Here is a 12,497-nt window from a genome sequence, read left to right on the forward strand (position 1 = left end):
GGGCGTCCCTTTTCATAGCAGCTGTAGGAGTGGAGCATCCCGATTCCAGCCGAGGACCCCACTGGAGGTCAAAATCTGAGCAATAGGCACAAGTCGTGCGCTGGAGATTCGCCATCAGAAACGTAAAGGCGAGTGTGACCATCTCGTTTTTGGCGGCCGCGATGAGGCTGTCGAGAGGCATCGGCGTTTGGTCTTCCTTGCGTTACTGACGATGAGGTGATACGTAGTGCGCCGACCATCTTCCCAACCGCTTGCAATTCTTGTCGCTCCTCTGTAGACACTCAGGATGCCCGCCACCACAGCGTGGCACCAGGGGTCTAGTGGCGACTCCCTGTGTGAGGAGACCAAGACCCTGCAGCCTTCGACTATGGCTGCGGGCCCTTGGTGTCGGCGGGCTGGCGCTATGCCGACGGGGGCGTGCCGTCCGGATCACGCTCGTGCCAGCCCACTACGGGTGCCCACGACGCCTCAACAAACACACACACAGCAGCCAACCGTTGCCGCGCCCGTGCTGCGCTGCGGTGATGCGGAGCCGAGTCCTGGAGCGAGCCTGCGCTGTCTGCAGTGGGCTGCGCGACGCCAAACGGCGCTGGCGTGCACGGCTGCGTGGCGAAGCCTCGATTGCAAGCCTGCGCCGTCTGCAAGAGACGCGTCTCACCCCCGCGGGCCTGCAAGGCGCTTGGTGTCGCGGGGTTTCTGCATTGCGGTGCAGCAAGCGAGGGGACGCGCGGCGGTGGCGTCTCCGTGCTCACCCAACAGGACATGCGCATAGGTGTAGACCCCCCCCCCCACCCTCTCGAGGACGACGTGGGGGCAGTGGCGGTCTGGCCTTGCTGCGGTGACCCTATCACCCGACGAGCGCACCCCTCACGCCCGGCCACGTACCTGAGGGCGACCTGGCGGCGCGGGGGGTTCTCGCTCCCCCGAGCTCCGCACGGGCACCTGAGCGTGCTATGGATTGTGGTAACAGCGGGTGGCAGGGGCAGTGGCCGCGCGGCGCGCAGACGGTGTGATGGCCACTACTGCGCTAGCGCTGTGGTAGTGCCCCACCCCGCCTGTGTTTGCCACTGGGGAGGGGGAGGGGGGGCGTGCGGCCCGGCGCTCAGCGCACACCTCGTTTCACGCTAGGGTCTTGCACGCGGCGATCGGGAGTGCGCACGTCCCGCCCTCGCGCTGCACGGGCTTCCCTGCGCCGGGTGCCCACCGCTGCCCCCCTCCCTCCTCCTGTGGTCCCACCGAACGGTGCGCCAGGGCTTCTTTGTGCGCCGGCACACGCCTATGCAGGGGCCTCTGCCGCCACAGACTCGTGGCAACGTCCCACCTGTGTCGTGGCGCATGCGGGCAGGCCATCCAGGCACGCCCTTCCCCTCCCCCCTCCTGGGTAGCATCGACGGCAACGGAAGCTGCAGACAGCGAGCCCCCCACCCAGGGCTGCAACGTCGTGCTGATGCAGGCCCCGGGATCCGAAGGTGGGAGGATTATGCGCACGCACTGCTCACCACCGCTGGCCTGGTGCACCGCATCCACACGCGTGTCATGGAGAGGTGAGAGGAGGGAGAGCCAGGAGTGGTGAGCGCTGCATGGCGTTGCGTCGGGGCGGTCTGCAGCGGTGAAGACGCCTGTGCGCCCCACATGATGGGCAGCGGGTGCTGCACCGTGTGTCGACGGCTGCTTCGCACCACGCGGCAAGCCTGTGGAGGACGGGATGGAGCGGCCTTTACTCGCGCTCTATGGCAGAGAATAATGGGCACGTGGAATAATTTGGTCTTTTGTGTGCTCTTCTCCAGTGCCCCATTGTGTTGATAATTCTCTCGCCCCATGTTTGGGGGTCTTCTGCCGGGGTGAGGCGGATGGCGGTTGACAGACAGTGCTGTCCCTGCCTCACCCCTCCCCCTTCTCTGCATACTGATGGAATGCGTCATCTGTCGATCTACGTGCGCGGTTGTACGGACTTCTTACAGGCGTGATCACTTTTTTTGTTTATTTGTTGATGTTGTGTCGTTTCGCCTTCTCTTTTTTGCCTAACGCGTAAGTGAAAAAAGCGTCTATGGACATGTACGGACACAGCGAGGCGCAGGGGCTCGAAGGAGAACCACGGCGGCCACTGCCGTGTCAATCCCCCCCCCTCGCTCCCTCCCTCCCCCCCTCTACCCCACACTCCTCGATTTCAAATGGGGTTGTGTGCTTTCAACGTTTTTCCCCCTTTTTAAGTGATCGACCAACTGCTGTGGAACAGCACGTACTGGATGCCCCCACCGAACCTCTCCACTCCTCCCGTAGGAGGAACTGGGGGGGGGGGGGCTTTCTCTTTCCAGCGAAAGAGACATGTGCCTGCGGCGTTATCCTCGGCATGGATTGGCTCGCTGCCTTGCATCATGTTGCCCGCCGCTGGGGTGTTCACCGGATTCACAGCCAGCCTCTCTGCGCCTTCTTATGGTTCTTTTGGACTCTTTTCTGTTCCCTCTTCGTCTTTATTCGTGGGTGGAATACGGCCGTCTCTTACTTCACCACCACATTGCCGTCATCGCCGCATATGCGTGCAAAGCAGCTCACTTGTATGCCGGCCTTTGCTTGATTCACGTGAGCCCTCGTCGTCGTCGTCTCTCTCCCCCCCCCTCCCCTTCCCTCCCTCGGATGACCTTCGAACGATTTGCTCGACGGAACCGCGTGTGGTGAGAACTTCTATTCGCGCATAAGCTGCTTCGAGAGAGAGCGAGAGAGAGAGCGGGTAACCCCATCCCTCCCTTTCCTATTGGGCACACACCCACATCTTCGTCCCGCCGTGTAGCCTGGTGGCTGTAACGTCCCTTCCTGACTGCAGAAGATTTGTTGTGGCGACTGAGCCGTTTAGCCTTGCGTGTGTGTATTCTCCGTCGCCTTTACGCTTTCTCTCTCTCTCTCTCTTATCCTTTCTTCCAATCTTGGTCAGGCAATACGTCCCCTTCCTCCCACCTGAAATGCAGCGAGACGTGATCAAGTGGGTGCAGTCTCTCGACCTCTCTGCGCCGATTCAAAACCCAAAGCGTGACTTGGCCACAGGCCACCTTGCGGCGGAGATCGTGGCGCGCTATAGCGGCACCAAGTACCTAGACCTCCACCGACTTCCCAACGGCGCCGCGGCGGCCACGAAGCGCGATGTGTGGTCACAGGTGTACCGCGCGCTGCAGCAACTCAGCTGCACGACTGTAACGCAGCCGCTGATTGATGCGGTGCTGCAACGGGAGCCGAACGCAGCACTCACAGTTCTCGAGCACCTATACGAACACTTTACTGGCCAGATGCTGTCGATGCGCGGCTTAGATGCTGTGGGGACAACTGAAGACGCGTATGTGCAGCCTGGAAATGCCACCCGCACGGCGAGGCTGCTGAAGGTGACATGTAGGAATCCGAACAGCTTCAGCATCGGCGCTAAGGGGGAGTCCTCCAACGCAAAGGCGTTGCTATTCGATCCTATCCTCAGTACTTCACCGCTGGCCAGGGCTAATCGCGGTTGTTCGCCGACGAACGTGATATACTCAGCCCACGACACGGCGGCAGACGGGTTTGACACCGAGACTGCTGCTGGCAATGACTCGACACGAGCCCTGCAGCACAGACTGGCCCTTATCGACAACAGCGAGCTCGCCGGTGGGGCGAATGCGCTGCAGGCGTACCCGCATTACGCCAGACCAACCGCCAGCACTCTCGTCCATACCGCCAGCGGCAGCCGCAAGGACGTCGTGTTGGACAGGCCCAAGTACACGGCGGACGAGGCTCTCCAGCGACAGCAGAACACCCGTATTGTTCAACAGCACACCGTGGTGCAGCGGCTGCAAGGGGAGACCCACGGAGAGGCTTTGGCGAGCCCATTACGCACGCAAGCAGACACCACAGCATGGGCGACAGATGCGTCCTTGTCGCCTCCGTCGCCGCTGCACAATGAGGCCGCGTTGTACGCAGGCAAAGGCGCCACTGCCACGGCGTCTCTTACGGCGCTGTACCGCGGCCGCTTCTACCGACAACCCGATGCACCGACAACGACAAGAACCCCCAAGGCGTCCACCCTTTCCCGAAAGGCGAAAAATGACAAGCGGGAGGAGGCAGGTGCCAGGCGCCAGCGCGGCGCCGTAGCGGCATCGTCTGCGGATCACATCACCATTCTTGAAGACACGGTGGACCACAATGGGGCTGCAGCTCCTGGCAACCCGCTCTCCACGCCCGAGTACCTTGGCAGTGTCAGCAGTGGTGGCGGCACGGATGGACCTCGCGTCGTGCCTAAGCTGCCCGTGAGGGTTTATTCAGACTCCCTCCAAACTGCCCTGGCGCGACGCTGCAGTCAAGCAAACCTACAAGAGCGCGCCACAGCTTTGTCGCGTGAGCACTTTGCCAAGCACAACTACGCCATACGTCCTGCCCTTAGCGACATCCTCGCGGATGTGCTAGCCGCGCACAAGCAGCTGCAGCGGCTCTTCGATTGCTGTGTTGAAGATGGCAACAGCGAGGTGCTCGACAACGTTCTGGGGCATCTACTTGCCCACCGAGACGAATTCCCTCCCGCATGCATACAGGCCTGCTGGCAAGCACTCGGGCAACACGTTGACGGCCTCGTGGCCTTACTCCAGAGGAACCCCGATGAGTACGGTTATCTTATGGAGTCCTTGACATTTGCGTTCAGTCGTGAGGCGGCCCAGGTCCCGCTTCTTCACATATCGCAAGCTGTCATTGTGTCTGGAGACGTGGATGATGCTGAGCAAGAGAAAATTGCCGCAACAACGGACGCGTCACTGCTGGTGCTATCCCTCCCACCGACGCGGCGCAGCACTGCAATCTCGAGTGGGGGCGGCGTTGGTGTTGGGTGCGCTGCCGCTGCCGCTGCCTCGACCGCCCGATGCCGCTCTCCACTCCGTGGAACAGCGTCGGCGGCTGAAGGCGACCTCGTCAGCCCACGACAACGACAGAGCCTCAGTGAAGCACTCCTCACGGCGACACACCGCGCGGCATCTGCGGCGGGCGGGTCCTTCCATGTCCCTCCCGTGGCGCCGTTGTCGTCGTCACGCCAGATGGCCATCATCGACACCCGCGACGGCTTGTCGGTCGCTTGCGCCTTCAGCTTTCTCTACCGCCTCGCGCGCCAGCTCGACGTGCGGACTGCGGCCTACGTACTGGAGCGGTACATGTTGCGCAGCGCCAAGCCGTTTCTTCTGCGTCACGGCACCGTGGCCGTCCGCGAGGCCGTTGCTCGCATTGTGAGTGCGACGTTTGTGCCGGCGCCACCAAAGGACGCCGCTACTGCCGAAGTCGTCGACAGCGAGGCGGCGGCGATTGCGGCGGCGGAGTCTGAGGAGGCCTTTGCCCAGTTCCTCACAGGTACGTTGGCACATACCCTGCTGGTGTCCTCGCCGACCGCATGGAACGATAACTGCGGTACGGCATCCACGTCATCCGGTGACGTCCTCCAGAACAGCCCGGCAAAGTGCGACGTACATCGCACACACCCGTTGCAGCTACGCGTGCAGCGTACGTACTGGCTCGTCGTTCTTCACGCTGTTGCCGACTACCCCTACGCCACTGATAATGGAAGGGCTGCGCACTCCGACGCTAATGGGCCGCTCGCCACTTGTGTGCGGAAAGGGGCAATGTCGTGCTTGTTGTGTACCGATGCAGACCTTCTCACCATTGGTGTGGGCCTCACAGTAGAGTACAGCGAACGATGGCTACCCCGCGATATGGCGCCACGTGGCTTGACCTTTGACAACGCCGTGACATACGCGCGCGACCTATTGTCCCATGTGCTTCCCCCTCTCGGCAGCGCAGGGAACCAGCTCTCGGCCCCATGGTGGGACACGCAGACGACGAACATGTGGGAGTGTCGGTTGATGGTTCTGCGACTGTGCAACGCTCTTCTCGCCCACCCACTCTTTGCTGCTGCAGGGGAGCCCTCCAAGGCCAGCACCGAAGGCAGCAGCGATGATGACAGTGCGGTGCCTCGCAGCTGGCGTACCATCGTCGACACCGCTGCTGCTAAGTGCCTCTGGACGTTTGCCAAGACCCCGTCATGGCAGTTGCAGTTGGCACTGGGTGTGACGGCCAAATCAGTCGACCAGACCTTGACGCCTGCCCTGACCAACACGTGGCGCCAACTGCTCCTCGGTATTCCAGCAGCCTCATTACTGACGCAGCTACTTCCGTATGATGAATCACCAGTGCGCCTGCGGATCCTGCGCCCACTACAGTTAGCGGAGGGTATCAAGTACGAGGCGGAGAACGACGGGCGCAAGGCTCCACAGTCGAGCGCTCGTCAACAGCTGACGCTGATATCGTCCACTAAGAACAATCGCGCAGTTCCGTTGCAGAGCGCCACTTCAGCGCTCGCCGGGGAGCCGGAATCCTGGACGTTGGCGCCGGCGATGGACAACGGGGACAACTCGCGCGACCTCGGCACCCGTGCCACCGCTGAGTCGGCGCTGCACCTCGTGTGGGGCCGCGTCCTATCCGCCTATGCGGTGTTGCCTCTTAACCAGACATGGAATGCTCAGGGTGTGGTGGATGCGGTACTGCCACCGCTGCCTGTCAGTGGCGGTACCGCTCCCACGTCGTCACCTCCAGCAGCACTTGCCACGGCGCCAGCCCTTCCACTACTCGTCATGGCGGCCGCGTTGCTCAGCCCACCCACTACCGTGACAACGACAGCGCCTGCTGCAGTGTCGATGGACTCGCCGCTTGGGCTCTCGACATCTTTTGTCGATGATGTACCGGTGGACATCGACGAGCCAAATGGAGCCTTCTGGCTCGAGGCGCTCCGTCGTGCCTGGCCGCTGTTTCAGGCTTGTGGTGCGTCGCAGGTCTCCATGAAGCAGCGAGCGCCAAGAAACGTCACCGAGGAGACGTCACCGCAAAGTGGTGATGACGAGGAGATGGCAGCCTTATCAACGGGCTCGACTACCGTGGGTAGTGCTGGCCTTGGAGTGCACCTGGAGGACTTGAGGACCGTCGTACTCTCTCTTTTCCTCCGCTTTGCAGACGACGCTGCCGTTGCCTCGGCAATGGCCGCAGCGGCCGGGAACGGGGCCGAGCTATGCGGGTGTGCCATTCGCTGGGCGGAGGAGCTGTGCAGCGACGCGCCCACAGCGGTGGAGCAACCACAGTAAATATGGTAGAAGAGGGGAAATCGCACAGGGACTAACATGTACAGTGAAGGTAGGCCCAAACTGGTGCACGCGTACGCGCACATGTATCCTACCTACTAGGGTGCACTGCCCACATACAGTTTATCGACGAGTGCACCTCATCATGATGCGTCGGGAAGTCAGCCTTTTGTTGCTGTTTGGAGCGCTTCTCAACAGCATTCTCTCACTCCCTCTCTTGCTCTCTCTCTCTGACATCTGCATGAGGAGCGAAAGCTAGCGGCCGCGGTTGGCTGCGGATGTACAACCCATGGAAAGCGAGAAGAGCGCTCCTCTCTCTTCCCCCTCCCCTCCCACACGTTACCTTCATCCTCTGTAGAGAGAAGATACGAAACAGCAGCCAAGAAGCAAGATGAGACGAGCAAAGTAGACTGCACATGCAGCCGTACACCTACGCCACCGGCGTCGGTGAAGGGGTGGGGGTATCGCCCGTTGCACACCGCGATGACGCGAATGAAAACACAAGTGAATTGATTACGCAGGTGCGCGTGGCCTATGGCCACGCTTACAGCGCTTTATGGACTTTCTTTTCTCCCTCAACGCCCCCGATGTGCAACCACCTCTCCTCACTTTCCTCAAATGCCCACCCACATTGGCACCTCCCTCCCTCGCAATGGGCGCGTGTGAACATCCACGCCATCACAGTTTCCCATTTTATCATACATTAAACGGGCGAAGCAGAACTACACGCGTGTAGGGTAGTCCAGGTGACTCCGTTCTTTGCTTTCAGTATTCTTCATTCTGCTCCTTCTTTGGGAGTTGATTGCGTCCATCGCGCCTCCGCTCGATTGGCTCTTCCTTAATTTCAGATTCGTGAGGTCGACTTGTTCTGCCTAGTTCTTCTTCTTTCCGTAGCTGTCGTGTGATTCTCCCCCTGTTTTCCGCGTTCTGCATCTCCCCGCTCCCTCCCGCGTCTCACTGCACGCGCGTTCCCATCGCCCATGTACACAAACTCTCGCCCCATCTATTTTTTCTCATTGCTTACATCTCTCCAGTGCGCGCACTTGAGCCTGTGTGTGAACACCCTCCTCCTCAGCTAGTTATCCCCTACTTCATCTTGCCTTTGGGTTGTGCCTGTGTCCCTCTTCCTGTTCCCGCCCTCACTCTCTTCTTTGTGTGTGCGCGTGTGTGTGTGTGTGTGTGTGTGAACTAACGAGGAGTGCAACTACGCCACATCATACATTTTTCTATTGAGTCGTTCAGAGAAAAAAGACACCACAACTCAGCACGTGCGCTTTCATCGAACTGCGTGCTCAACTTCCGTGAAATCCAAGTCCTTAAGCCCTCCATACGCATACAGAGCGAAGAAGGAAAAAGAGGGAGTCGGTACACCGTCGCAGCAACCATCTGCGCCTCCTTTCCTTTACTTGAAAGGACCATCAGCGTCATTCACTTTGCACAGACCCAACTGTCACCTAACAACAAGCAAAGAAGTATACGCACTTCAACATCCGGGAAGCCTCCTCCCCTCGTTGACACCCCTCGCACACAATTCTGCTGTCGTACCCATTCCTCTCATTACAATTTTGGCCTCCTTTGCCAACTCTCTCACCCCCACCCCCACCCACTCTTCCCATCTCTCGATACCTCCGCCCGCTTGTCTGTTGCCCTTGTCGCGCACTGCTGATCTTCTCTTATTTTCTCGTTGCTATCTTCTCCCCCCCCCTCCGCGCAACATCTCATCCCGCCCCCCCCCCCCCTCCTGTGCTGTACGCTTCTTCTCCAAGTACAACGGCCCCCTTTCTCGCTGTCTGTTTACCTACACAGCCGGTGTTGAAATCTCCCCCACCCCCTCCCTCCCGCAACTCACTCCGCATTCTCGGTGTTTCTTTTTCGCTTCCCTCCGACAGTTTTCCACGCAAACGCTTTAGCCTCCTCTCCTCGCACCTTCCTCATCTCCTTTGCCCATCTTAACTGTCCCCATCTCTTCCGTGTTGTCTTGACCAGGTTTCTCTCCCATATAAGCGACACAGACTCTCTTCGCTTTCGCTTCCAGGTATACTCACGAAGAGTACGAACAGGGTAACTGGGGAAGCATGGCTAAAGCAGCGCTCCTCGTGGGCGCTCTGCTGGCCCTTGTCATGTGCCTGGCGGCGACGGCCGTCTCGGCGCAGCGGTCGGTGGAGTGCCAGATGGTGTGGACAGGCGCGTCCTCTAACAACAGCCTGTTGGCCTGCCTGGGGAACAAGGGCCGCATCCAGTCTCAGTGGGCCTTCTACCTGTATCCCGGCTTCGCTGCCCTCATCTTTATCTTTACGCTCATTGTGCTGCCAATCGTGTTCTGCTGCGGCTGCTGCAAGGCGTCTGCGACGCCGGAGGAGATGAAGGACATCGGCGTTGCTCGCTGCTACCTGTGGATGTGGATCGCGATTTCGGTGCTTATGGCGTGCGGCGTGTGCGTGCTGCTGGTGTACGGCGCCGTCTTACTGGGGCAGACCGCCAACCAAATCGTCAGTGACGTCGAGAACCGCACGCTGGATTACTTCAACGAGACCCGCATGAGCATCACGACGCTGCTGACGAACTACAGCGCGAGCCCACCGACACCACCGACGATCGACCTCAATGCCTTCGACTCTCTCAACGGCAACATTACGTACTACGCGCATATGGTCCGCGACAGCTACCTCAAGTACTTTCGCATTGCCGAGATCGTGGCGTGCTGCGTCGGCGGCGTTGGTATTTTCCTGATGCTGTGCATGCTGGTCTTCGCGGCTTGCCGTTGCAGTGGGTGCTGTCCGATTGCGTGGAGCTGCGTGTACTTTGTGTTCGCGCTTATATTCGCGCTGCTTGCCGTGCTGTTCACGGTGTCCATCTACGTGATGTTCGCCGGCTGCGGCGAGGTGAACCTCCAGTACAAGCGTGCGCCCGGCATCTTCCAGTGGTACCTGGTGCCGTGGTGCAGGGAGGAGTTCAACTTCCAGTCGCTGCGGGCTGAGGTGCAGGCCCAGGAGCAGCAGGTCTCGCAGAGCGCCTGCTCGGAGCTCTTGATGTTCTGCGACAACGATCCGGTGTATCCGGGGACGGACGAGAACCACATCTTCATGTGTGGCAACAACATCACCGATGGGGAGCAGTGCAAGTCGCTTGACGACGTGGTGACGGTCGTTTTGTCTACATACGTGAAGCCCATGCTGACCAACACGCTGTGTGCGAACCGGACGAACATGACGCAGCTGGAGAAGTGCACGCTGGAGGACTGCGCATCGATGTGTGTGGACTACCAGGAGCCTTTTCTGCCTGCCAAGACGTACGCCACTCAAATTATACAGGCTGTCAACTTTGCTGCGAATGCGAGCACTGCGCTGTCGTACGTGTATCCACTGCTGGAGTGCAACTTCATCATTGACAAGGTTGCCAACACCGTCGAGTCGCTGCAGTACGACAGCAGCTTCACCGCGAAGAACTACGATGTACACAGCTGCTCTGCGATCCGCACGTCCTCGGTGATGCTGGGCACCGGCTTCTTTGTGGGGTCGCTCATGTATATTCTCGGCATCTACGTCATGCACCGCGGTGCCTGGGTCTGGGCTGAGAGCAAGGTGCAGTGCGATACATCGGGAAAGAGGTCGGGCGCTTCCTCTACAGAGAATGTCTTTGCACATAACGCACAGGGATCTTGAAAGGTGTGGGTGGCATCAATGGAGATGTCGTTCCGAATCGCGCCACACACCGGAAGCGGCATGCCGGGGACCAAACGAGAGAGAGCGCAGAAGTGCACTATACGTTTGTGCTTTCTGTCATTGCTGTGGATCCTGAGGTTGCCGGCCACCACAGCGTGGCACCAGGGGTCTAGTGGCGACTCCCTGTGTGAGGAGACCAAGACCCTGCAGCCTTCGACTATGGCTGCGGGCCCTTGGTGTCGGCGGGCTGGCGCTATGCCGACGGGGGCGTGCCGTCCGGATCACGCTCGTGCCAGCCCACTACGGGTGCCCACGACGCCTCAACAAACATACACAGCAGCCAACCGTTGCCGCGCCCGTGCTGCGCTGCGGTGATGCGGAGCCGAGTCCTGGAGCGAGCCTGCGCTGTCTGCAGTGGGCTGCGCGACGCCAAACGGCGCTGGCGTGCACGGCTGCGTGGCGAAGCCTCGATTGCAAGCCTGCGCCGTCTGCAAGAGACGCGTCTCATCCACGCGGGCCTGCAAGGCGCTTGGTGTCGCGGGGTTTCTGCATTGCGGTGCAGCAAGCGAGGGGACGCGCGGCGGTGGCGTCTCCGTGCTCACCCAACAGGACATGCGCATAGGTGTAGACCCCCCCCCCACCCTCTCGAGGACGACGTGGGGGCAGTGGCGGTCTGGCCTTGCTGCGGTGACCCTACCACCCGACGAGCGCACCCCTCACGCCCGGCCACGTACCTGAGGGCGACCTGGCGGCGCGGGGGGTTCTCGCTCCCCCGAGCTCCGCACGGGCACCTGAGCGTGCTATGGATTGTGGTAACAGCGGGTGGCAGGGGCAGTGGCCGCGCGGCGCGCAGACGGTGTGATGGCCACTACTGCGCTAGCGCTGTGGTAGTGCCCCACCCCGCCTGTGTTTGCCACTGGGGAGGGGGAGGGGGGGCGTGCGGCCCGGCGCTCAGCGCACATCTCGTTTCACGCTAGGGTCTTGCACGCGGCTATCGGGAGTGCGCACGTCCCGCCCTCGCGCTGCACGGGCTTCCCTGCGCCGGGTGCCCACCGCTGCCCCCCTCCCTCCTCCTGTGGTCCCACCGAACGGTGCGCTAGGGCTTCTTTGTGCGCCGGCACACGCCTATGCAGGGGCCTCTGCCGCCACAGACTCGTGGCAACGTCCCACCTGTGTCGTGGCGCATGCGGGCAGGCCATCCAGGCACGCCCTTCCCCTCCCCCCTCCTGGGTAGCATCGACGGCAACGGAAGCTGCAGACAGCGAGCCCCCACCACCACCACCCAGGGCTGCAACGTCGTGCTGATGCAGGCCCCGGGATCCGAAGGTGGGAGGATTATGCGCACGCACTGCTCACCACCGCTGGCCTGGTGCACCGCATCCACACGCGTGTCATGGAGAGGTGAGAGGAGGGAGAGCCAGGAGTGGTGAGCGCTGCATGGCGTTGCGTCGGGGCGGTCTGCAGCGGTGAAGACGCCTGCGCGCCCCACATGATGGGCAGCGGGTGCTGCACCGTGTGTCGACGGCTGCTTCGCACCACGCGGCAAGCCTGTGGAGGACGGGATGGAGCGGCCTTTACTCGCGCTCTATGGCAGAGAATAATGGGCACGTGGAATAATTTGGTCTTTTGTGTGCTCTTCTCCAGTGCCCCATTGTGTTGCTAATTCTCTCGCCCCATGTTTGGGGGTCTTCTGCCGGGGTGAGGCGGATGG

The 12,497-nt window shown here is 60.9% G+C and overlaps 2 protein-coding genes across 2 annotated transcripts; both read left to right on the forward strand.

Moving 5' to 3' along the window:
• Nucleotides 1-2,957: 2,957 nt before the first annotated feature.
• Nucleotides 2,958-7,127, forward strand: LBRM_19_0890 (conserved hypothetical protein; the record flags this gene model as incomplete). The annotated part of the gene is made up of 1 exon (XM_001564135.2): nucleotides 2,958-7,127. One exon carries the CDS (start codon nucleotides 2,958-2,960, stop codon nucleotides 7,125-7,127), a length of 4,170 nt encoding a protein of 1,389 aa, XP_001564185.1.
• A 2,072-nt stretch (nucleotides 7,128-9,199) lies between these two features.
• LBRM_19_0900 (conserved hypothetical protein) lies at nucleotides 9,200-10,786 on the forward strand (the record flags this gene model as incomplete). Its single annotated transcript, XM_001564136.2, has 1 exon — nucleotides 9,200-10,786. The coding sequence occupies one exon, from the start codon at nucleotides 9,200-9,202 to the stop codon at nucleotides 10,784-10,786; it is 1,587 nt and encodes a 528-aa protein (XP_001564186.1).
• Between the last annotated feature and the right edge of the window lie 1,711 nt (nucleotides 10,787-12,497).

This window comes from Leishmania braziliensis, chromosome 19 (genome assembly GCF_000002845.2).
Source record: "Leishmania braziliensis MHOM/BR/75/M2904 complete genome, chromosome 19".
NCBI classification, from domain to species: Eukaryota; Euglenozoa; class Kinetoplastea; order Trypanosomatida; family Trypanosomatidae; genus Leishmania; species Leishmania braziliensis.